This window comes from Myotis lucifugus, unplaced genomic scaffold (assembly GCF_000147115.1).
Source record: "Myotis lucifugus unplaced genomic scaffold, Myoluc2.0 scaffold_165, whole genome shotgun sequence".
NCBI classification, from domain to species: Eukaryota; Metazoa; Chordata; class Mammalia; order Chiroptera; family Vespertilionidae; genus Myotis; species Myotis lucifugus.
Window position 1 is genome coordinate 2789418 of NW_005871213.1, and position 26391 is coordinate 2815808.

At 46.2% G+C, this 26391-nt stretch overlaps 1 protein-coding gene and 1 non-coding gene across 4 annotated transcripts in view; one reads left to right on the forward strand and one right to left on the reverse strand.

Moving 5' to 3' along the window:
• KCNS3 (potassium voltage-gated channel modifier subfamily S member 3) overlaps positions 1-26076 on the forward strand; it is a 28187-nt gene extending 2111 nt beyond the window's left edge. Inside the window, exons 1-3 of one of the 3 annotated variants that reach the window (XM_014461997.2) lie at positions 11020-11035; positions 18881-19067; positions 24070-26076. In XM_014461997.2, coding sequence (XP_014317483.1) covers positions 24129-25604 — 1476 coding nt within the window. In that variant the 5' untranslated portion in view covers positions 11020-11035; positions 18881-19067; positions 24070-24128 and the 3' untranslated portion in view covers positions 25605-26076. Of the gene's footprint in view, positions 1-11019; positions 11036-18880; positions 19068-23721; positions 23831-24069 lie in introns of those variants that run through there. The other 2 variants (XM_014461998.2, XM_023759903.1) reach the window with 2 other exon arrangements.
• Positions 1453-1557, reverse strand: LOC111827445. Its single transcript, XR_002831025.1, has one exon. It is a non-coding gene; the product is annotated as a U6 spliceosomal RNA (small nuclear RNA).
• Positions 26077-26391: the final 315 nt, after the last annotated feature.

Sequence of the window (26391 nt, forward strand, 5' to 3'; positions counted from 1 at the left end):
TCAGACGAAGTTTTCTGCTCTCAGTCCAGTCCCTGTGTGTGTGTGTTTGTTTGTTTGCTTATTTTTAGTTTTCCACCAGACGTCCTCCCTTCTCCTGTTCTAATATTAAGTTTGTCTTTTTAGAACTAGGAATGATCAATATTGGGGTAGGGGGTAGAGAGTCGTAGCAAAGTGCTTAAGAACTCTGAATCCACAGCATGCCTTGAATATTAAGGGGAAGGTGGTAGGATCTGTTTTAATCCAGTCCTATGTCTGAGCTATGATTTTCTGGAAAATTGGCCTGAATAAACCCATTCACGAGGGCAGCAACGCTAAACTTTTGCTGGTCAAGTGTATGAGAGCAAACTGGGAAGTTGGAAGCAATCTTCGTTCTGTTCAGAAATACTAAAATATTAAAAACCCAGTGCTCTGAAGCTTGGGTGTGCCAGCAAAGCACCAGCTAAGTATTTCTTCTCCTCCTTTTCCCCCTCCTCCTCCTCCCCCTCCTCCCCCCCCTCCTCCTTCTTCATCATCATTATTAATATCACTATTTTAAGGAAGGAGGGGAAGAGTGGGGCCTGCAGATCAGACACCTCCCTGTCTCCAGTGGTTTTCTCCCTCCCTGTCATCCTCCTCAGACTCTGCTTCCCCCTCTCCTACCAGAGCCCTCGGTGTGCTCTGGGGTTGGCATTTACTAGTAGGCTTGGAACGTGTGTCGGCTTTGAGAGAGCAGGAACCACAGGGCTTTCCTCCTCCTTTTTAAAATTTATTTTTATTTTTAAAAAATATATTTTATTGATTTTTTACAGAGAGGAAGGGAGAGGGATAGAGAGTTAGAAACATTGATGAGAGAGAAACATCGATCAGCCGCCTCCTGCACACCTCCTACTGGGGAGGTGCTCACAACCAAGGTACATGCCCTTGACCGGAATCGAACCTGGGACCCTTCAGTCCACAGGACCATGCTCCTTCCACTGAGCCAAATTGGTCAGGGCTCCTCCTCCTGTTTTTAGTGGGTACCATTTACTGACTGCGTAATCTATGGCAGCTACTCTGCTCAGCACTTTCCCAGGCATTATCTCATTTAATCCTCAGAACAACCCCAGGAGGAAGTGTCTCACACTTATTGTTGCCCTGTTCTAGGCACTAAACTAAAAGCTCTCCGTGTATTAACTCATTTCATCTGCATGACAACCTAGGAGGTGGCTCTATTCTGACCCCATTCGAGATGAGCAAAAAGAGACACACCGAGTAGCTTGTGCAAAGCCACACACCTAGGACAGTGTGAAGCCAGGATTCGAACCCCTGGCCACCTGGCTGCAGAACCAATGTGAGATTCCTTCTTCCTTGCATATCCCTACAGCCTTAACACTGTGCCCTGTAGGATGGGGATAGGTAGAGGTGGCATATGGTTAACAATTGACCTTTATTGGCCTCTGAATGTGCAATAAAATATAGAAGCTGATTTTTTAAAAAAATATGCAACGCTTCACGAATTTGTGTGCCATCCTTGTGCAGGGGCTATGCTAATCTTCTCTGTATCGTTTCAATTTTAGTTTATGTGTGGCTGAAGCAAGCACTAGGAGCTGAAGAATTTTCATCCTTTATCCTTCCTCTAGGTCACCTTTTGCCACTTTGCAGCACACCCACACCTGCCCTTTCCCTATAAAAAGGAAGTCTTATTGTTGAGCTATAGTTACTGGACTAGGTTGTAGTATTTTTCTTTGTGGGCAACGGGTCTCTCACTCTCTTTGGAATCCTGCAGAGCCGTGCACCATGGATTGCTTGGAGTAGATACTATATAAAACTGTCTTTAATTGCACACATGTTGAGTGATAAAAGCCCAAGATCTGCTTTTGGCCAATCATGTTATAGAGAAGCAGTTAATGTTGACAGCAGTGGCTTTAGCGTGCTTGCTGAAATCCCCAATGAATGAAGCCTCCTGCAGCTCATCCTCAACTGAGCACCCAGCAAATTCTTACCAACTTTGACTTCATGATTGACTTGTGTAGCCATACACACACACACACACACACACACACACACACACACACACACACACACTTTGCATATGCAAATATGTACGCTTTTTCATTCAACTCGTATTTGAGTACTTACCCAGTGTTATGTATTATGCCAGGGGCTGGGTATGTATGCAGTGTTAAAGGAAACAGACATGGGGGATGGTTGTGAGATGGGTAAGGAGTGAGATAGTAAACAAATCAGTGCAAACTTTTTAGTAGTGGCAAGCTTTCTAAAGAACTCCCTGGGGGAGGATAGCAAGGGTAGGGAGGGCTAGTTCAGATGGGAAGCTGGGAAGACCTTTCTGAGGAAGAGATTCCCAGGCTGAGCCAGAGTATGAGGACTCTAAGGCAAGGATGAGCACTAAGCATTGTGGGGGGAGCTCCAAGAGAACCAGGTGGCTGGGTGGCTGGGAGGAGGTCAGAGAGGAGAATGGGCCAGATCCTCCTGGGCTCTTTAGGCCAACTTCAGGATCTTAAGAGTTTATTCTGAGGGCTCCGGGAGGGAATTAATGGAGGTTCAGGAGCCAATTTGTATTTTTAGATCGTCAGTGAAAGCTGTGAGGAATAGATGAGAGAGATTCAAGAATGGCAATCGGCTCTCTTATTAAGAGGTGTGGGGGAGAGATGGGACCTACAGCCAGGTGGGACTGAGTGAAAAAGAATGGGAGGTTGGTTTTGAAAGGGAACAGAGAAACAGAGTTTGTGTATATGCCTGTGTCTGTGTGGAAGGTGGCCTTGGCTGAGGTTAGGGAGTTGAGTCCAGCTCCTTAATAAATCAGCAGATACACATCTCTGTGTGTGAGTTAAATGGTGCTAGCACTGCTAGAAGATTAGAAATTTGAAACCTAGCTCTGGCTTTGTCTCCAATTGCTGGGTAAATTTGAGCTTATCATTTGTCCTTCCTTGTTCCGCTTCCCCCTCTCCCCCCGCCCCCCTCTCCAACCACTCAGCCTGGTGATTTTACGATAAAAAAATAGTTACCTTTCTACAAATATTCTTCTTCAATGGAGTCATTCATTTATTTGTGGTAATTTGGATCCTTTTCATAAATTGAATTAGGAGAACTTTGAGTGGATGTGTGGGAACATTTGTGGTGAGATTCTAATCATTTGCTCTTTGATGATCACCAATAAGCTGCTTTCAAACTGACTTAAATAGAGAGACACCAGTGAAAAGGCTGGTGGTGAGGAGAGGCTAAGCCTCTCCAGGATCTGTGGGGTGAGGCCAGGTGGAGAGCCTTGGCCTTGTCTCTCAGGGGAACACTTCCTTACCTGGTCTTCCTCATTACATGAGACACTTCCATTGTACCCATGGATATCTTATACTAGTAAAAAGATACAAAAGAAGTGCATTTGTCATGTCCTCTGGGAACTCATGTTTAGAAGAATTTGCTGGCCTAAAGATCAATCGTGAACATAACAGATAGTCTGATGGGGCTTTGAAGGAGCAATAGGATACCCAATGATCAGTTTATGCTTAGGGAATGAGAGTTTACATAGGAGCACAGAATGGAAAGTTACTCCAAAGATCAGCTAAGACATTTGCTGCCTCTGGAAGACTTCTTCCAGGAATGCTGACTTGTATCCTGGCAAATCATTTGTGTGTTGAGGTAAAGGAATGCCAGAAGACTGAAATTTTGGACTTGAACATGCTTACATTTTTTACTCTCATTCTTCCACCGACTGGGATGGCTTTCTTACGCCCTGATTGGCATGCGTAGGGAAACCTGAAAGCATTTCCTGGGATTTACTTAAGGTAAAGAATTTAGTTGATCAAAGAGATGGGAGAACTCCGTGGTTCAAGACTGTGGTTTATAGGTGTGGGTTCTGGCAGAGTTATTTCAGCATTTTTGTCTTTGAGCTCAATAAATCATATCTTCAGAGTAGTGTTTGTCTTGTGTATTTTTTTTTAAGTTTAAATTTTTTTTTTAAGATCCCAGCTTTCTAACTGTTGTGCCCTCATGAAGCCACTGTCATAAGACTGCCACCTGCCTTCCTCCCCTTGGTGATAAGGCATTGCCTGGCCAAGATTTAGCCACAAGGTGTTTCACGGTTGAGCCTTCTTGGAAAGCTTGCCTCCTCTCTGCTGAAAGTATAAATTAAAATGCCATTATGTGGCAGTGCTCTATCTGCATCTATCTGTCTGTCTATCTATCTATCTATCTATCTATCTATCTATCTATCATCATCTATCTATCTTTGCCAAAGTGAATAAAGGTATCACTATCCCCATACCTTCTCATCATTTCCTTAAATCACAAATCCTACAATGTAGGCTCTCTAAATATGCCAGAAAAGGATCTCATGAAAGTTTATAAGATGCCTTGAAAACTTTACCTTTTAAGCAGTTTCCCCAAACTTCTTGATCTAATTAGAAATGGAATGTTGGCATGGTGCACCTCTCTGGTGATAAGGACTGAGCTTTTGTCTCTCAGCTGCTCCAGGCTTAACATGTGGAAGCTGCACATCTGCTCTCTTTGACAAGGGCTTTGAAGTGAGTACAGGGGCCATAGCTACGTGACGTGGCCCTGAACTCTAATGGGTTTGCTGTAAGTTTCTTTTTACCGGTCACTTCCATCACCCACATCAACAGTTAGGAGCACCTAGCAAGCCCTGTTTTACACCCTTCATTTGTAAGTGAGTCTCAGCAACTTGGAAATACTCCCATGTAAGCATGGTTAGGTATGGGGGTTTGGTTTCCGACTACCCCACAAATGTAGTTAAGTCCTAAGGAGCGGGAGGTGAGATGGTTTGGAATAAGTGGAACTGCAGGATTGTGCAGGGTATGGAGTTCTCTCTCCCAGGACCAGGGCCCCACACCACATGCGCATCTGCACAGATACACACTCTGGAGCAGGCAGAGTGCTCATTAGTGTGGACGGCTTAGCTGATCGGACAGAAGTAGACAAACCACACAGAAGTACCATATTGAGTGTAGCGTTTCAGTTTCACAAAATGAAAAGCGTTCTGGAGATGGATGGCAGCGATGGTTGCACAGCATTATAAACGCATTTAATACCACTGACTGGACTCTAAAAAACCGTTAAGATGGCCCCGCTGATGTGGCTCAGTGGTTGAGTGTTGATCTATGTTGCTACCTCGATCCCCAGTGGGGGGCGTGCAGGAGGCAGCCAATCAATGATTCTCTCTCATCATTAATGTTTCTATCTCTCTCTCCATCTCCCTTCCTCTCTGAAATCAATAAAAATATTTTAAAAATGGTTAAATGGTCCATTTTATGTCATGTGTATTTCACCACAATTTAAAAAATTGAAAAAAATTTATATTCCAATGCTATGAAATAACATTCTCAAATGTTTTGGTCTCAGGACCTTTATATGCTTAAAAATTATTGAGAATGTCCTAAAAGCTTTTGTTAATGTGGTTTCTATCTGTCAATATTTATAGTAGAAATTAAAATAGATACATCTTAAGAAAAGGTCAATGGGGAAAGAAGAGGGACATATGTAATACTTTCAACAATAAAGATTAAAAACAAGAAAATAGATACATTTTAAAATAATTATTCATTTAATAAATAATATCATTAAATGTTAATATAACTAGCACATTTTTATAAAAATAATTATATTTTCTCAAAGCAAAAGTAATGTAAGAGTGGCATTGTTTTACATTTTTATAAGTGTATTTATTGTCTGTTTTAATATAAGACAGTGAGATTCTTAAATTTGCTGCTCCATTTAGTCTACATTCTCACACATCATATACCCTCTGGAAAACTCCTTTGGATACTTGTGAGAGAATGAGAATGAAACAAGAAAACAAAATCTTAGTTTATTATAAAAAATTTTGATCAAAATAGTCATGGACCATTTAAAGAGTCCTGGGAACCCCAGGGGTCCCCTTGACCACATTTTGAGAACCACTGGTCTAGAATCCACAGCCAAGTTAATTTTTTGTTATGTTGTATGTTTTAGCCTCTGTTCATCTAATACCATCCGAGTTTGAACTTTAGCAATTCAATGTATAACTTCTATGATTTCACATTAAAGAACAAGATGACCCCTTCAGAAAAAAGTACCATATTTTTTCCTAAGTTTATGTAACAGACAAACAACAGCCATCTCCCCCAAACTCTGCACTGTTCTATTGGGAACATCTTCAGAAGCTACCGAAATAGTCAGGTGTGGAACTATTTTGAATTTTCCTACTCAGCTCACTTGAGTGGGACACTCACAGGCATGGAAACTTTGTGAAAATCAGGGAAAGAAAGCCATGTTTCCCCCCAGGCTATGCAAAGTTCACCCCCCCCCCCAGCATGCACTCCTATGTCCTGTGGAGTGAGGACTTCCAGTGTCTGGGGTGGGGAGGGGAAGGCTGACCTGTCCAGGGACCTGCCTAGAGCTGTCCCCTGGGCTCGGTCCTGAGCTGTCAGCTGTCACTGCTGTGCTCGCTGCTAGACGTGCCTGCTCTTCCGAAGGAAGGTGTCCTCGCTTCCTTCCAGCTCTGCCCCACTCCACCTTCTCTGCATGGAGAACTTGGGGAGTTAGGGAAAGGTGGGTGCACTTAGAAAATGGACCGGAGAAAGCAGAGGTGCGAGAATTAATTCTCATAAGTCAAACTGAAATCGTTTTCACTTGCATTGCCTGGGGATCTCATTCTTTTATAATTGTTTCATGTTGATGACGTGTGGAATTAGTCATAGTGGGTAGTTCTGGGCAGAGCATTAAAATTCCTTCTAGCGTGACGTCCTTGAGCAGGAGGGGATGTTTGTGAAGCCTAACAACATTATTTTCTACTTTCCAAATAATGGATCAGAAGCCATATAAACCATCATATTTATTTTTTATAGATTTTAAAAGTTTAGTAGAACCCCCTTTACTTTTTACCCCAAGAAATAGTCACTGTGGCAACTTACTAGAGCAAAAGGCACTTGGCTCTCTGAGAGTTTTGTTGACAATATGCTGAGGATTTATGGTTTGGCAACAGCACTCTGTCTTCCAGCAGCAAGAAACGCTTTTCTCCAATCCTTTGGAGATGCATAACGTGTCAGGTGCTCAGCCTGGGAGCAGAGACCAATAGTGTGGTCCCGCAATCGCACCCCAGTGTCCTGGAGCCCCCAGGAAAGGCTGGATGACCAGAAGACACCCCCAAGCAGCCTTCGCCCCTCTATTTTGAGCAGGAAAACCCTAGTCTTTCACACGTAAGCAGAACGTTCATTTAGTCCTATTTCCACCACACATCTCCCTCCTGTCTGCTGGGGACCAGACACGGAGATCACTGTGGAGCAGTGACATTGCTGAGCATCCGGGTTCTGCAGCACAAAGCAGAGGTGCCTGTGAGCATTAGACGTGTGTGCACGAGCCTGTGGCACATCAAAGGACGAGGTGAACTGGAGCTGATTTGTTGGAGGACAAAACTGGAATTAATAGAAACGAAGGGAACAGAGGGAACAGCTCCGATGAGGATTGGAAATGAGAGGGCACCATAGGGTTAGGGGTGAGAAACAGTTTGATGGGGCTGAGGCAGAGGGGTCTGAAGTTGGCTGGTGGGCACTGAGGCCCGAGAGGCAGGCAGGGAAGTTCTCGCTTGAAATCTGAGGAGTTCAGACAGGAGGGAGCCACTGAAGGGTTATGCAGAGTACTGACACATTCTGACTTGTGTCAATACCCTCTGGCCGCCCGTGGAGAGGGAAGGATGTTAGTGAAAAGTGGGGCAAAATGACGTCACTGGCTTGGCCACTAATGTGGCTTGGAGGTCCTGGAGAGAGAGGTATCTGTTACTCAGGTAGTTATTTTGGTCTGTTCCTTGATTCCTGAAATTCCTTCATCTTTTTTTAAAAATATATTTTATTGATTTTTTACAGAGAGGAAGGGAGAGGGATAGAGAGTTAGAAACATCGATGAGAGAGAAACATCGATCAGCTGCCTCCTGCACACCCCCTACTGGGATGTGCCCGCAACCAAGGTACATGCCCTTGACCAGAATCGAACCTGGGACCCTCGAGTCTGCAGGCCGACGCTCTATCCACTGAGCCAAACCGGTTAGGGCAATTCCTTCATCTTCCACAGTCTTTAAATCAGCGGTTCTCAACCTGTGGGTTTCGACCCTTTCACAGGGGTCGCCTAAGACCATCGGAAAACACATATATAATTACATATTGTTTTTGTGATTAATCACTACGCTTTCATTATGTTCAATTTGTAACAATGAAAATACATCCTGCATATCAGATTCATAACAGTAGCAACATTACAGTTATGAAGTAGCAACGAAAATAATTTTATGGTTGGGGGTCACCACAACATGAAGAACTGTATTAAAGGGTCGCGGCATTAGGAAGGTTGAGAACCACTGCTCTAGGTTGTATTTTAAGGTCAACAATGAACGCTCTGGGAAAGTTGCATGGACGTTTTGGCCACACATCTGTTCGGCTGGGGAGAGCACACACATTTGTGGCCAACAGATTGTATTCAGGCTGCCGACGGGTTTGATTCGGCTTACAGTGTCAAAACATTAAAAGCAATGGTTGACAACGTGTAAAAACATAGGGCAAGTTCCCATAAAACAAAGAAGTGTGAACGTTTTTACAAATTGGGAGATCCGACCACCGGAGCCCACAGGAAGGGCTAGCAGCCCCCTGAGCCGGGCTGGTGCGCTCCACTTGCCTCAGTGGCCAGGTGGCCTCCTTTTTTTGGGCCCCTCCTGGCCCCTGCGAGTATTTTATTTTATGGCCAGATTTGAGGTTTGGGAAGAGGAAGCCGACTTTCACAGGAAACCAAAGGATGGGTCATGAGACAAGAGACCTCAGTGAAGTGCAAGGGCCGGAAGGTGGGCAGTGAGAGTGTGTGGGACAGGGGAGTCCCGTGCACATGAGGAGCGTCCTGCAGGTTGGGTCACCTGGAGGTGAACAAGTGGAGAGCACCACCTTAGCTAAAACACTTAGTGGGGTATTAGGGCAAGAATTGTAGGAGGAGAAGGAAGAATGAGTGTAAAAAATGATTTCAAGAAGCTGTGTTGCAAAGAGGAATTTGGGGATCTTTGATTTTTTTTTAAACCTTCACTTGATATTTTTCCCTTTGATTTCTAGAGAGAGTGGAAGGGACGGTGGGGGAGAGAGAGAGACAGACAGACAGACAGACAGACATACATCGACGTGAGGGAGACACATTGATTGGTTGCCTCTCGCACACTCCCCTATCAGGACTAGGGAACCTGCAGCCGAGGTACATGCTCTTGACCTGGAATCGAACCTGTGACCTTTTGGTCTGTGGGTGACGCTCTAACCCTTAAGCAGCCTGGCCAGGGCTGATTTTGCTAATTTTTAATCTGTGATTGTCTTGAGCATATCTCTATAAGGATGCATGTGATAGAAAGTAGCACTTTCTCTCGTTGTCCTTGACTGACAGTTTATAACTACAAGGAGTCCAGTCTTAGCCTTGGCTGTTCTTATTAAAACAGAGCACCACCAGGGTATAGAACAGAGTGAGGGGCCTTCTGCGTCTGGGAAGACAGCCCTGCCAACTACAGATCTTACCTGTGTTCAATGCATGTTTGCTATTTTATTATGCAAGCAGCAGTGCCTTCGAGTGGATAATTCTACCTTTTTCACAGAAGCAGGATAAGTTGAGCAGAGCCCATGTGGGGATTTGTTATCCGCATTTCCTCATGCATTTGGATACTGTCCATTGCCTTTTATCACTGGCCAGGTGGGGTCTGTGGGGTGAGCTTATCAACCAGCATCGGCTCTATTGCAGTCTGGGTTAGTGCTTTTATTAGTTTTATGCCACATGCCAATTTTTCCATTTAGTTTTTTTGTATTTGTTTTATGATATAGCTTGATCCAATAACTTATTATGTGTGAATGTGCGCGTGTGTGTGTGTCTGTGTGCGTGCGTGCATTAGAACATATCTATCTTGTCTTTGATGCAGACTGTTTTTAGGAAGGGAAATCTGTATCTCCCTTCTGCAGTGGCTGATAAAGAAGCTACTGTTCTTCTGTGGTGACTGCAGTTTCACAAGCACATTTGCTATGATTTTTTTCTCTCCCAGTAAAACAGTGGACAAGAGAGAGATTAAAATTCAACATGAACGGGAAGCAGCCAGTAGCTGTCCCTTACCCTAATCCTAACTATTGTCAGCCAACTAATCAATTCATTAATGAAGTCACCAAATAATTTTCAGAACATACTATGTGTCAGATAAGGTGCCAGGCACCGAGGATATGGTCTTGCGTCAGATGAACAAACATTCCTGCCTACATGGAGCTCATAGCTGAGTGGGGAAACACGCCGTACCCAAGAGAAAGAGATCAAGTATATGTCGCTAAGTGTATTTTAGGAATTGATAAACGTGAAGGGGAGAAAATAAAGTGAGGAAGGGGGATAGGAGTTTCAGCAGATTCACACGTACTCTGTTCTCCTTTCCTTGGGACCTTGGTCACCTCGGTTATTGCTGGTTGACAAAGTGTGGATGGGACAGACAGAGTTCTTGACATTCTAAGAAGAAATGATCTGTATAAATATCTCAGGGCTCCACCCTGGCCATCCCCCAAGCTTTCTAGTCCCCGTGTCTCTGCACATGATCATTTAAAGAAGTCTTTATTGTTGAAAGTATTACAGATCCCCCTTTTCTCCCCCCATTGACCCTCCCACCCTCCATCTGCACATGATCCTTCCACTCCTTGGAGAAGGGCCTCTGACTCTTACTGTCTCCTTTACTTGTTCCTATCTGACCGGACCCTCAGGGCTCAGCTCAAATGTCACCTGTTCATGTGGTTGTCCCTCCGTCCCTGTCCCGGAGGGACCCTTTGCCTCCTCTGGACTTCTGCAGCGCCTCTGGGTACCTTTCTTCATGGTACCTGTTGTATTCAGCCTTGTGAGTGCTATCATTTATTTACCTGCTTACCTTCCTATGAGCTCTTCTAAGTTCCCGCAGACTCTTGCCCACACTGCCTCTTGTTCTCCGTCGTCTCAGATCAGTGCCTGCCATAAAGCAGGTGTGAATGAACAGCAGCGCCTGTGATTCCTGCAAACGACACAGGAGCACACGGGCTGAAAAGCACCCACAGCTGTAAGTTCCCTCGATGTCTAGACCACGCCCCCTCCCCAAATCCTGACCGAGGCTGCTTAGCTCCTTTTCTTTTCCCGAGTAGAAATAACTGTTTTCTTTCTTTTTAAAAGAATATATTTTTATTGATTTTGGAGAGGAAGGGAGAGAGAAAGAGAGACAGAAACATCAATGATGAGAGAGAATCATTGATCGGTTGCCTCCTGCATGCCCCCTGCTGGGGATTAAGCCCACAACCCGGGCATGTGCCCTGGCCGGGAATCGAATGGTGACCTCCTGGTTCATTGGTCGACGTTCAACCGCTGAGCCACGATGGCCGGACAATAACTGTTTTCTTACGTGGTTTGCAATACTTGTAAACATTTTCACACAATGCTGGGAGGTACAGAGAAAGCCACAGTCACCCCCAATTCCATCACCAGACAGAATGCATTTACCATTTTGGTGTATAGTCTCATCGATTTTTTTTTCATTGTATAAAAATCAGACCTATTTTATAAGGATCACATCCTGCCATACATTGTATTAATTCCTCTCTTTGTTTACTTAGCATGCCGTGACTATCTTTTCATGCACGTGCAAGCAGGGAGCTCAGTGGTTGAGAGAATGGCTTTAGAGCATTGTTCTTTGAATTCAAACCATGAAGCTGTCACTGACTAGCTGTTGACCCGGGAGAGCTAGTTAACATCTCTATTTACCAGTCTCCCCATCTGTAAAAGGAATGCAATAAAACACTACTTGTAGGAGGATTCTGAGGATTAAGTGGGCTCAGACATGCAGACACTTGGACAGGGCTGGCTCCGTACACAGGAGCTCCTGTATTATTATTTCACTGTTTTCAGGGCCACCGTCTTCTATTGAGTGGCCACCTCCTAGCCCGTGTAATCATTCCCGTAGCGATGGACATTTCGGCAGCCTTTGGCTTTCCCTCTTATGAATAATTAATGATGCAGTAAACATCCTTGTCACACATCCTTGCACACGGTCTGATTTATTTCCTCAGGATACATTCCCAGTGTGAACGTGGAACTTTGTGATTCACACTGCTGCACAGTGTTCTCCGGGAGGTTTTCCTGAACCGGTTTACACCCCCATTATCCTGGTGTGATATGTTTTCCCCTGTCCCCTTCCGGGCGGCTTGCTTTCCGCTCCTCTTTTTATCAGGGTCGTGCAGACGTTCGATGCATCAGCCACTGAAAACAGATGAGGCTGAGCACAGGGTCTGCAGCCCTCAGGGGGGCTGCTTTGCTGACAGTTTCCTGGCTGAGGCCAGAGCCCCTGCCTCTGGCCAGCCCTGCTGCTGGGGACTCCCGCAGAGTGGAGGGAGCCAGGGCTGGGCATTCCTTCCCGGGGCCAGTGGAATGGCGGTGGTCACCTGGGCCACTCAGAGTGGCCGGAACCCTGTGGACACGTGGGGGTGCCCAGGCTGGGGCAGAGGCTGTGTGGTTTGGCTTCCTCCTGGGAGGTGCTCGCCCTTGCACAGGACTTTCCTTCTGTAGCTTATCTTTGGAGCTGAGCAATGACTCAGCAGCAGCCTGCTGGCTGGCTCCCTCTGCCCCCCCCCCCCGCCCCCCCGGAGGTTGTCTAGGAACACAGACCGGAGGAGAGGAAAGGGCTGTGGTGATGCCCAGGCCTCCAGCCTGAGGGAGTTCTGGAATTCACTCGTTCTGGGTGGCCGAGAGCAATAGAATGGATATTAACCTTTTGCATGTAACTTAGAGGCTTTACGTGGGAAAGCATTCTCTGGGTTTTCTCTCTGAAGACCGGAACTTTTAGAAATTCATCTTTAATCCTTGAATATATTAGACCCAAGGAGTTTTTATTTTCTTCTTATGACAGATCAAAAATTAGAAAAAATTATTATAAATTCAAGGATTTCTCATATTTTAATGTACTCCTTAAAATTTGATAACTTGGAAATAGTAAGCAGTGTGGGGATATTCTGAGTAATCTGTCTGAATCACCTGAAGGTGTCGTATTATTCTGATTGCCTTGCCTTATAGGATTTCAATGTTAAGTACAATTTGCCCTGGCCGGTGGCTCAGTGGTTAGAGTGTCAGCCCTTGGACTGAAGGGTCTCGAGTTCAATTCCCAATCAAGGGCATGTACCTCAGTTGCGGGTTCACTCCCTGACCCAGTCGGAGCATGTGTGGGAGGCAACCAGTGGATGTTTTTCTCTCTTTCTTTCTCTCTCTCTCTTTCTTCCCCTCCGTCCCTTCCACTCTCTCTGAAAGCAATGGAAAAAATATCCTCAGGTAGGATTAACAAAATAAACAAATAAATATAAGTGTAATTTTTCTGGCACACTAACTCCAATTATGGTGGTCTGCACATGATATTTTCCTTTTATTTACGCAAAACCCTGGATCACAATTCCCACAATTCTCATTAGTTAAGCAAGATACAGGTAGGGCTGAAATTCCCATTCATTCTTATGGCTATTACTTCATTTCTGATTTATTGGGAATTGGTCTGTGGTGGACGAATAGTGGCAAGACTACAAAACAGACACGTGTTTGCATTTTTCCTGGGACCTCAGTGAGTGTCCCCAAGCTCGGAGCTTTGGGGAGCAGTGGGCTCAGCCAGAGCCGACCCTCTGCAGGCAGCCAGGCCGGCCACGCCTTTGAAACTGTCTTAGTGCGAGTGTGTCTTCCTGGCAAAGACAGTGTTAGCAAATACAAGACAGACTCTCAGAGAAAACCACTAACCTTTACTCCAGACCAGGGATGGCGAACCTTTTGAGCTTGGCATGTCAGCATTTTGAAAAACCCTAACTTTGGTGCCGTGTCACATATAGAAATTTTTTGATATTTGCAACCATAGTATACAAAGATTTATATTTTTGATATTTATTTTATATATTGAAGTGCCATTTAACAAAGAAAAATCAACCAAAAAATGAGTTCGCGTGTCATAGGTTCACCGTCACTGCTCTAGACTCAGATCGCATGGAGCATGCTTTGAGTTGCAACAAAAGGTTAACCTTGCTTTTATCTTTCCTCGTTTGCCAACTTTTGCTTGTCTGACACCAGACATGCCACAACTGAACTCTGAAAGGACAAGCATATCGGGGGTGGGGGGAGGGAGATCCCCAGCTCCTGTCAGCAGCCAAAGTATTAGGACAATCTGTGGTTCGGAGCTTTCTGAACTTACAGCTTCCAAACACGTGTCTGCGGTCTTCTTACGCAGCTGTTCGAAATGGGGGATGATTTTGTCCTTCAGGGGGACCTTGGACAATGTCACAACCCTTGGGGATGGGGAGGAGATGTGGTACCTTGTGTAGAGACCAGGGATGTTGCTAACCATTCTATAGGGCATAGGGCAGCCCCCCCAAGAAAGAATCACCTGCCTTCAAAATGCCCACAGTGCCGAGATGGAGAAACCTCACTGTGGACGTGTGCCAGACCCGGACGTCTCCAGGGAAGCCGGCTGGCTGCCAGGAGGGGGCTCCAAGGTGCCATTTACTTGGAAACTTGGCACAGGTCAGGGTTGGGCTCTCTCTCAGCCTTGCAACTCTGGAAACTCACTCACCAGTGTCCCAGAGCCGATCAGACTCTCAGAAATGGACTTGCATAGAAACCCACAGGAAACTGAGCACTAAAACTTTCCCCACCTTACGAGGTCACACTAGTCAACAGAACTGGTGGACAGAGTGAACACTTGTGTTGGCTGCATAGCTCACATACTCCCGGGTGGCAAGTGCCAGGGAACTGAAATTGTCAGGAGGTGTCTCCAGGATCCTGGAATCAGACGAGGGAGATTTGGGGCGAGGTAATCATACCTGAAACCCCGAGGTCTGGAAACTTAAAACTCCACTCAAGATGAACTCATCGCGATAACACTCTTCTTTAGAAAGTGCCGGAATGGGTCTTGGCAATCAGCTTTGCTTCCATTCTAACCAGCTGCCTTTCCTGACCCATATTGATTCTTTTTTTAAAATATTTTTATTGATTTCAGAGAGGAAGGGAGAGGGAGAGAGAGAGAGAAACAGCAATGATGACAGAGAATCATTGATCAATTGCCTCCTGCATGCCGCCTTCTGGGGAATGATCCTGCAACCGGGGCATGTGCCCTTGACTGGAATCGAACCAGGGACCCTTCAGTCTGCAGGCAGACACTCTATCCACTGAGCCAAACTGGCCAGGGTCCATATTGATTCTTTTAATTAATCTACTCTAGTCTGGCCAGCTTGGGGGAGAGGAATCGGTTCAATAAAAACGTGTCAGGCACCATGGTGTACTAGGGGTCATTCATATGAAGATCAATATTAGGACACGGTCCCTAACTGGAGGCTTTCTCAGCCTATTGGGTGGCACCGAGGTGGCAACATTTTAGAAGAATGTGAGCAGGGCAGTGACAGGGCCACTCAGGATTCTGTGCAGGTTCAGAGGACACATGTCACGTGACTTGCAGTGTCTGCCTTCATCTCTCAGGCACTGATGTTAGTTGAAGCTTTGATGGGCAACCTTATGGCTGTGATTCTGAGACCTCTCGGCGGTCATTACCCTCCTGTGTCCTGTCTGCTTGTCCGCTTGATGTTCCTCGTTCTGTTCCAAGATCGGATGTCAGGTCTCTGGGTGATGAAAGAGCGCAGCAGGCCGCCTTCTCTTCACCTCCCCCTCTCAATAACCGAGGCGGTCGTTTGGTCCATTTTGAATGCTGCCATCAGCCCACCAGGAAATAGAGCCGCGCTGGAGGGCTGTGCACAGATGAGGCAGAGTTCCCCCTCACAGTGTGCAGAGGGGGATTCTGGGGAGACTAGCAGCACTGCGTGAAGCTGATGAGTTCTGCTAGGATCCTGCTGAATCGCTCAGCAAAGTCAACACCTGCTTATGTGCTCGGTCACAAGAGATACTCTCTTCTTTTGATCAGCTGCACACGGAGAGGCAGAGAGGCATGGGCGGGACACAGAGGGACAGGAACCCGTGGCGGCTTGTTAAGCAGAGGGGAGAATGGATTAGATGTGCGCATTTTTCTGCCCCAGAGCCTGCTGTTTGGGGGCTTGTTCTGCCCACTCCTCTCAGTCCTTCCTGAACCCCAATTCGAAGAACCCGCCCCAACAGCTAAATGTGGGTCTGGATTTTCTACACTAATTGAAACCAGGCAGACCTGCCTGCCTGCGTCCTGGCTCTGGCCCTCCTTAGGTGTGGGCTCTGGGCGAACAGCTTCTCTGAGCCTTCATGTCCCACCTACAACATTGGGAATAACAGCATTTACCAATTGCAGTGGCTGAGGACAGAGGTGACCTGTGTGAAACCCCTGGGAAGGTTCCTGGCATGCTGTGGGCACTCAGAAAATGCTGGTTATCATTTTCTGTGAGGAGGCTGCACTTAGAATGTGAATGCCCTAAGAGGGGTGTGAATGACATACATTCACACCTAAAGGTACACTTTCCCCCCAAATCCAGGTGTTTTTTTTTTGTTATTTTTTTTTTTACAGAAATCATAGTGATGGAAAATGAGGCAAGGTATAAGAATTTTGAGTTTTGCCCTGGTTCACTGGTTGGAGCATCGGCTTATGCACCGAAGGGCCGTGGGTTCAATTCCTGGTCAAGGGCAGTTACCTCAGTTGTGGGTTCACTCCCGGCACCGCGTTGGGGCGCATGCAATCAATCTATGTGTCTCTCTCACATTGATGTTTCTCTCTCTTTATCTCTTTCTCTCCCTCTCTCTCTCTTCCTCCTTCCCTCCCTTCCACTATCTCTCTGAAAAGCAGTGGAAAAAATATCCTCAGGTGAGGATTAACAACAAGAAAGGGTTCTGAGTTTTGTGAGGAGGGGGAGAGAAAGGGATAGCCTGGGATGCCACTTATTCACCAGGCATTGACAGAGGGCCCACTAGGTACCCATTTCTGTAGAGAAGATAAACTTGGCTAACCTCACAGTCTGTCTGTCCCTGGGCCAGCCCTGTCCCTCTGTGATGAGCTGGTGCCCAGCAGTGCTTGGGGTTTCTTAGAAGCGCTCAACAGCCTAAGCACTTTGTTAATTCTTTTTTTTTTAAAATATATTTTATTGATTTTTTACAGAGAGGAAGGGAGAGAGATAGAGAGTTAGAAACATCGATGAGAGAGAAACATCGATCAGCTGCCTCCTGCACACCCCCTACTGGGAATGTGCCCGCAACCAAGGTACATGCCCTTGACCGGAATCGAACCTGGGACCTTTCAGTCCGCAGGCCGACGCTCTATCCACTGAGCCAAACCGGTTTCAGCCACTTTGTTAATTCTTTATTTCAGTTAATTTCACTTTCCCTTAACATGTGCTGCATTTGGAAAGAAGTCTGAAAGGAATAGGATGACTGTCTGTCTTAGAAGGCACAGCAGCATTTCTTCATTTTATGTGAATGCAAGTAGCTGAGGCTGACTCCATGACAGGCTGCTGGGAGGCCGAGAAGGAGGAGGAGGAGGAGGAGGAGGAGAAGGAGGAGCAGGGGGAGGGGGAGGAGGAGGAGGAGGGGGAGGGGGAGGAGGAGGAGGAGCAGGGGGAGGGGGAGGAGGAGGAGGAGAGGGAGAAGCAAAAAGAGGAGGAGGATTATTTTAGCTCCTGAGTTGATTTTATTTATCCCCGCTGAGATTTCTCTACCTCTGCTGTCAAGAACCCTATCTCAGAAGTTCAGTTTGGTTGGGAGGAGCTGCATTTTTCTGGGATCATCTCCCTTAGCAGCTCTCTTAGAGGCGGGACTCATGGAAGGGTTGCCTGCCCATTGTTTGTTGGGACCAACCTGGAAACTCTTCTGCTCTGCTTCCTCTCCGTTGCCTCCGTGATGTTGTCAGGACACCTTTATTGTTTAATGTGTGGTTTGGGGCCTGTGGGCTCCTGGGGGTGGAGAGGGCGGGCTCTGAATCTTGTTTGTAATCCCTGTGCCACGGTGCCTTGCAGATCTCAGATGATAAGGAATGCTTGCTCAACGACGGACATTGCCAGAGGCGCTTCTTTCAGTCTCTTTCTGAAGCTCAGAATCAATCTTTCCTTCTTCCTCCCCAAACCCACACCTTTGGACCTGGCATTGATTGGAAAACATGGAAATCAATGGACGGATGCTTAGATACTAATATGAAGCTATGGGAATGCGTCCACATGAGGCAAGGCTTACCTTTTTGGGAACTGCAATTTTTTGGCTTGCTTATTTTTTTTTCAGAGAGAGAATGGAAATTTGTGCTTTTATTTGTTTTGATACAAACTTAATTCTCCCTCCATATACACCCCCCACATGCACAGCCACGCACACAAGCATGCAGACCCGCATGCGTACACCCATGCATTAACCAGAGGACTCTGACCCGGCACGTATAGTCATTTCTAATCTGTGAAAAAGAACAGTGAAAAAATAAAGCAAAATCGAATTTGGCCAGCCTCCGAAACCTATTGATTTTAAATTAGAGCACGAGTGTTAATTCTGTTAGGGCAGTCACACTCAGAACTCGGTCTTGGAAATGAATTAAAATGTATTCATTAGAGATTTGCAAGTATATCGTTGATGAATCAGCTAGGAAAACAGCACTCCTCGAAGAAACTGTGTGGGAGATGAGTGACTGCAGTCCTAAGTCCAGTGCCTTATTTTGTTGGCCTTGGGGTCCCTGGAGATGCCCCAAGTGTCCACTGTCATCAAGATCTGAGAGTCCTTCAGCCTGAGAGTGGTTGTCAATCCTGAGGCTTGAGCTGATGCCTCTTGATCCATGAGTTTAGTGGGAGTGATGGTTCCATGGAGGGAAAAGACTGTCCCTTCCTGAGAGTTAAGTGGGGTCTGAGACGTGGGCTAACCTCCCGTGTGCTGAGTGTGAGCTAGAATGTCTTGTCTTGGGTGTGTTTCCTCCTTGGAGTTACAACTTGATGGATGGTTTCTTCTGCAGGTGAGAGTGGTTTCCTGGCGGCTGCTTTGCACAACCGGAGAGCAGGATTCTTCTCTTCTTTGTGGCCACTCAATGCCTCTGTGCACCACACGTTCCAGTGGGGGAAGAAGGGAGGAGCTTCTTGGATGACGATGGACATCCCACTGGCCAGGATGAGGGCAGAGTGTGTGACATCAACACCACAAGGGTAAGAGTTCCTCTCTGGTATGGTATTTCCTCTGGCACCGTTATTTGTCAAAGGCAGGTGAGAACGAACCTTACAGTACATGACACAAATGGAGGTTGCACACCAGGAAGACCATTTAGATTATGAAGTCACTGGGCAGTGGGGCAGGTGACTAAGGAGGAAGGGAGAGCACCAGCCGGGAAGGATTAGGTGAAGTTGTATTGGGGGATGCGTAGGCCAACCCGGGAAGATTCCATGTTCACATTGCTCCTCTCCCCCCACTTTTGAAGTTTGTAGTTCAGACTTAAGGGAGTAACACTACTGTTTTTGTGACAAGATTCTGTTTGTGTCCATTTGAGTCGGTCTAGCTTAAAATGGGTGCTGGGGAGCTGGGGTGGGTAAGAGTCTGGCACAGGTCACAGGTTGGGGACCTATAGGAAGTCCCCGGCCCAGGGACACATTTTCATTTGAGCCCCGTAATGTTGCAGATATGGTGGATCAGTTCTAATTAGACTTGAGCTATCCCCCAGGGAAAACAGGATCTCCAGGTTCTCCCGGAGCACCAGAGATGCCCTGCACTGGCCCTCTCCTCCCACAAAGAGCTCAGGCACTGGGTAGCCTCTGCCTCTCTCGAGTGTGGACAGCTCACCACACTCGCTAACTGACCCATTTCATTTGTTTAACTGACTTGTTTGGCCACCAGAGGCTTTTCATTTCACCATGCTTGGTTTGATCATTCTGTTAACTCACTGACAAAAGCATTATAGCCTTTTTCAATTATTCCAGATAAAAGGGAATATCTTTCACTAGACTAGGGGCAGCAATTAACACCAGGGGCTGTGGCTGTGGAGATGACATAACATAATTCCTTCCATGGAAGAGCTTAGAGCAGTGATGGCGAACCTATGACACGCGTGTCTGAGGTGACACGCGAACTCATTTTTTTTGGTTGATTTTTCTTTGTTAAATGGCATTTAAATATATAAAATAAATATCAAAAATATAAGTCTTTGTTTTACTATGGTTGCAAATATCAAAAAATTTCTATATGTGACACGGCACCAGAGTTAAGTTAGGGTTTTTCAAAATGCTGACATGCCGAGCTCAAAAGGTTTTCCATCACTGGCTTAGAGTCTAGTGACAGCAATGAGCAGACTTGTGGGGGGTGGTGGTGGTGGTAAGAAGAACTGTAAAACACATTATAGTATCTTGTGGGGGTACTAAAATAAAAGTGCACCTGCCCTAGCTGGTTTGGGTCAGTGGATAGAGTGTCAGCCTTCGGACTGAAGGGTCCCAGGTTCCATTCTGGTCAAGGCCACATTCCCAGGTTGTAGGCTCGATCCCCAGTGTGGGGTGTGCAGGAGGCAGCTGATCAATGATTCTTTCTCATCATTGATGATTCTATCTCTTTCTCCCTCTGTCATTATGTTTTTTATAAAGGTATGCTAACCTCTTATCTGTGCTGTAAGTGACAAATATTTTTCCTCCATATTATCTTTTTAATGTTGCTCATGGCAACATTTGTATGTTTTTCCATACAATTTTTACTATTATGTAATAAATTTTATTTATTTTGTTTTTTTTCTATATTTTGAGTCAGAATTAGGACAGTTTTATACACTTACAGAGAATTGACTTATTTTTACTTAGTATGTGTATAGTTTAATGTATATACACACACGTGTATATATCTTTATGTATTTACCTTCCTATATAAACCTACAGTTACTATTTATACATATATAAATAGTTATATCGAAATAATATGTATACAAATACATAAAATACATAAATAATACATAAACAGCTATAGATTACCTTTGAGCTAGAAAATGTTTTCTTTTCTTTTTTAAAATATATTTTATTGATTTTTTACAGAGAGGAAGGGAGAGAGATAGAGAGTTAGAAACATGGATGAGAGAGAAACATCGATCAGCTGCCTCCTGCACACCCCCTACTGGGGATGTGCCTGCAACCAAGGTACATGCCCTTGACTAGAATTGAACCTGGGACCCTTCAGTCTGCAGGCTGACGCTCTATCCACTGAGCCAAACCAGCTAGGGCTAGAAAATGTTTTCTAAGTAGAAGTAAATGATTGGCTGTTAAATAAATACTGGCCAGAATATAGGAATCTTGGAAGTCATGATGTTCAGCATCTGCTTTTCTTGATGACACTTTGAACATGTGAGCCAGCGTGCTGTCCAGAGCATGAGGGTGGGCATAAGCATCTCTGGCTTGAAGCTTCTGCTCTAACCCTTAGTAGCTGCATGATGCCTGCTCATCTCTTTAAAATTCTAGGGTAATTGTGAGGAACAAATGATGACAGGAATGTTTGCCTTTGCGAGGGGCTGTGGGCATGTAAGGGAACCTTCCTACAGTGTGGAAACGTGGGAACTCCTTCCCCACCCAGTACCTGCTGTGGGCGCTGTGGGACACACAGCCAAGGAAACCCACACTGCACTCCGGCCGTTGTGACTTGGAGAGGCTCAGCTTCCCTGAGCTGAAGCGTTTGACCTGACCCAGAGAGGCGTTCCTTTTTCTGTCTGTGGCAAGCCCCACAAAAAGAAACCTTTGCTGTTAGGATGTGTGTGGCTTATTATGCTTAGAGTTTGTGGAATGAAGGGACCTCCTAATGAGCTTCTACACTGGCCTGGAGTGAATAAAAAGCAAGGAGGACAGGCACGAAGAGATTTTATGGGTGATAACAGTGTTCTTTAGAGAAGCAGGACGATTGGGAAATGGATTGCATACCCAAGGATTATGAGACCGACTTATGCAGATAGTACCATGAAGGCAGACTCTGGCTTTCTATCGCTGGGGCTTTTCAGGAGAGCCAAGGAGATGAAAAGCAATCCACCAGAAGATAACATCCATTAAAGTCTTAGTGCCGGCTTAGCTAAAGCTAGCTCCTTGGAGCATGTCACTCCTATGCTTGCCATGCGCTTAAGCCTGCTTTCAGAGAGATGAAGTTCCATAAATATCTGGACCAAGCCATGAGCTCTGATTTAGGTTCTTCAAAGAAGATATCTAACTAAAATTAGAAAACAGAGGTGGGGAAAATATCATGTCTTTTGAAGAGGTCAGCAAATCTATTCAACGGTGTGTCAGGCCATGCTGTGGTCTCTGGTTTCATGTGAGCACATAGATGGTGTCCCAGGAGAAAATGCTCGTGTCTTCCTGATGACCGTAGGCTTCCTGCGGAGGTAGATGACAGAAGGCCGTGTCCTCTGGTGTGTACTTTTCTGAGAGGAAATCACTTGTCTCCCCAAAAGCCTTGGCTTTCTGTAAACATAGGGGGTAAACAAATTCTTTTCTGGGCCGGCTATCATTGCTCAGTGGTTGAGCATCGACCTATGGACCAGGAGGTCACGGATCGATTCCCAGTCAGGCCATATGCCCAGGTTTTGGGCTCGATCCTTAGTGTGGGGTGTGCAGGAGGCAGCCGATCAATGATTCTCATCATTGATGTTTCTATCTCTCTCTCCCTCACCCTTCCTCTCTGAAATCAATAAAAAATTATTAAAAAAAAGAAATTCCTTTCTAACAGTTTCCTCCTCCGATGGTGTCACCATCTACTCACTTATGCCGAGTAGAAGGCACACCCTCCTTTAGCCTTTCAGCTTCCTTGTCCCTTCTTTCCAGTCAGTCACTAAGAATTGTCAGTTTTATAAACTTCACTTTAATTTGTCACTTCCTCTTTTACACACCACTGCTGTCTGAGTTTGGGGCCTCTCACCTCGTTCCTGTTCTCTTGCAGTCCTGGTTCTTTGGCCCCAGCCCTGAGACAGCAGGGTCTTTCTACATCACAGTCACAAATACAACCAGGTCCACTCACTGATTAAGATTGTTTGGTGGTCTTGCCTACAGATCTTTAGATGGTTGTACAGCATCATTTCGTTCAATGTCGTTTTGTTACTGCTTTTATCAGATGTCATGGGAACTTAACTCTCGCTTCTATCAATTTAGCCTGTGGTAAAATTGGTTTTGTTATATGTTATTTCACTTAATGTGACAGAACCTGTCAACAACATTAAGTGAGGACTTACCTATGTACAAAGTGGCTTTTGCATACACTTTGGTGCCTGGTGTCAAGAATTCCCTTTTCCCCTGTCGCTCAGCTCATATGACAATCTCCTGTCTCTGTTTTGTCTGCATCATCTGTTCTGAGGAAACATCATTGTATTGGATGATGCTCAAAATCTATTATTTTCTCTCTGAGAAATGGGTCCAGTCCATCCTGGTTAGTGTCAGGACTAAAAACAGGCTGTATGTACTGGGCCAGTACAGACTTGGGTGCCATAGACTGGGAGTGTGTGGGAGACGGTCTGTGAGGGGACGGAGGAGGCAGGAGAGTGTTTGTGTCAGGAAACTGATAGTGCAATTAACTTAAAAAGGTTTCTTCCCCGGTGGGTACACCTGAAACACCATCCCATGAAGTGTAACGATACCTTTAAGATGTAGGGTACTTAAGGACAGGGAGATAATTATATCCTCTTGATTGTCCACTCCAAGCATAGGGAACAGGGCTTTCTCTTCAAGGAGTGAGACATTGGAACAGAAGGGGAAGCCTACCTCTTTGCTGAGAGCTGAGCTGAGCCCCCAGTGATGTGTGGGTTGGGGGCAAGGTGCCGAGCAGAGGAGGGAGCTGTTTCTGAGGGTGCATGACAGAGCCCCGGGGACCAGGAGCGATGAGCTACAGGCTGGACGGCACTAGCCTATCCCATCAGCACTGAGCATTCCCAAACGCCGCGCCTCCTGGCTGAGACTGGAGATGCTTGTATCGTGTAAGTGACCCAAAATGCATTGCTTTTTTGGGGGAGGGTGGAAGGTACATTTTTCTAGTAGAGAAATAAGAATTGGTGTTCATAAAAATGATATGGCCATCTTTTCTTTTTCCTAAAATATGGATTTATGAACCATAGTCTTTGGGCCTTTAATGTGGCCCATCCTGGAAAGGGCAGGTTATAAATAGGCGTGGCCAGGCCTGAGGAGCAGCACTAATGCCGTCCTGTGCTCCTTCCAGGTGCAGCGTGACCTGCCTCGTCTCCCTGCCCGGCCAGCTCTCTGCCTCCTGTGTCCACCATGGTTTTTGGTGAGTTCTTCCATCGCCCTGGACCAGACGAGGAACTTGTCAACTTGAACGTGGGGGGCTTTAAGCAGTCCGTGGACCAGAGCACCCTCCTGCGCTTTCCACACACCAGACTTGGAAAGCTGCTCACCTGCCACTCGGAAGAGGCCATCCTGGAGCTGTGCGATGACTACAGCGTGGCCGACAAAGAGTACTATTTCGATCGGAACCCCTCCTTGTTCCAGTATGTGTTGAATTTTTATTACACGGGGAAGCTGCACGTCATGGAGGAGCTGTGCGTGTTCTCCTTCTGCCAGGAGATCGAGTACTGGGGCATCAACGAGCTCTTCATCGACTCCTGCTGCAGCAACCGCTACCAGGAGCGCAAGGAGGAGACCCACGAGAAGGACTGGGACCAGAAAAGCAACGATGTGAGTACCGACTCCTCCTTTGAAGAGTCGTCTCTGTTCGAGAAGGAGCTGGAGAAGTTTGACAAGCTGCGATTTGGCCAGCTCCGCAAGAAGATCTGGATTCGCATGGAAAACCCAGCCTCCTGCCTGTCTGCCAAGCTCATCGCCATCTCTTCCCTGAGCGTGGTGCTGGCCTCCATTGTGGCCATGTGTATCCACAGCATGTCCGAGTTCCAGAACGAGGATGGCGAGGTGGATGACCCGGTGCTGGAAGGGGTGGAGATCGCGTGCATCGCTTGGTTCACCAGCGAGCTTGCCATCCGGCTCATGGCTGCTCCCTGTCAAAAGAAATTCTGGAAACACCCTCTGAACATAATCGACTTTGTGTCCATCATTCCCTTCTATGCCACGTTGGCTGTAGACACCAAGGAGGAAGAGAGTGAGGACATCGAGAACATGGGCAAGGTGGTCCAGATCCTCAGGCTGATGAGGATTTTCCGAATTCTCAAGCTTGCCCGGCACTCAGTAGGGCTTCGGTCTCTAGGTGCCACGCTGAGGCACAGCTACCATGAAGTCGGGCTGCTGCTCCTCTTCCTCTCAGTGGGCATTTCCATCTTTTCTGTGCTCATCTACTCTGTGGAGAAAGATGACGACACGTCCAGCCTCACCAGCATCCCCATCTGCTGGTGGTGGGCCACCATCAGCATGACGACTGTGGGCTACGGAGACACCCACCCCGTCACCGTGCCTGGGAAGCTCATCGCCAGCACGTGCATCATCTGCGGCATCTTGGTGGTGGCCCTGCCCATCACCATTATCTTCAACAAATTCTCCAAGTACTACCAGAAGCAAAAGGACATTGACGTGGACCCGTGCAGTGAGGACCCGGCGGAGAAGGGTCACGAGCTCCCTTACTTCAACATTAGGGACATGTATGCCCAGCGGATGCACGCCTTCATTAGCAGTCTCTCTCCTGTGGGAATTGTGGTGGGCGATCCTGACTCCACAGACGCCTCAAGCATTGAAGATGAGGAGGACGTTTATAACATGGCGTCCTTGGAGAATTGCACAGCCAAATGAGCAGGGACGTTTGTGCCTGTATCTTGTGTCCCTTCGCGGCGATAGGTTAACACAGCTTTATAAACCTCAATGGGTTCGTTAAAATCATTTACTTCTCAGGGCGTACCTTTCAGCCATAGTTGGACATTCATTGCTCCGAAATGATAGAATCGTCTTTATTTTTCTCAGTGAAGTGAATTAAATGCCTTGTTCTGAAATTTATTTTTACAAGAAGGAGTTGTGATATGCTTTTGGAAAAAAAAAAGAAGATAAGTGGGATTGGGTGGGATTTGTTGCTACGGCTTATGTATCATGCTGTGTTTGTCATTTACTCACATTGAGCTATCAATTACTGACAAGTAGAATCAAAGGCCCAGCTGACTGAAGGCTACATGCATGTAAGATCCACAACATGAGACAATGCATGTAAATCCATGTTCACATTCTAGACATGGAAATTAGGAGCCTAATAAACTGCCTAATTCAGTGCGGAGAATGTCTTGGTTGTATGTTTATGTCAAATGAGTCCATTTCAATATGCTTAAAACTGGCTTGGGGGGAAATGCTCTGTTTGGAGCCCCGAGAATCCTGTTTGTTTTTGAGTTTTGGATATACATCAACAATGGGCCAGTTTTTTTTTTTTTAATTTTATTTCAGAGAGGGAGAGGGAGAGAGAGATAGAAACATCAAGGATGAGAGAGAATCACTGATCGGCTGCCTCCTGTATACCCTACACTGGGGATCGATTCCACAACCCAGGCATGTGCCCTGACCAGGAATCAAACCTTGACCTCCTGGTTCATAGGTC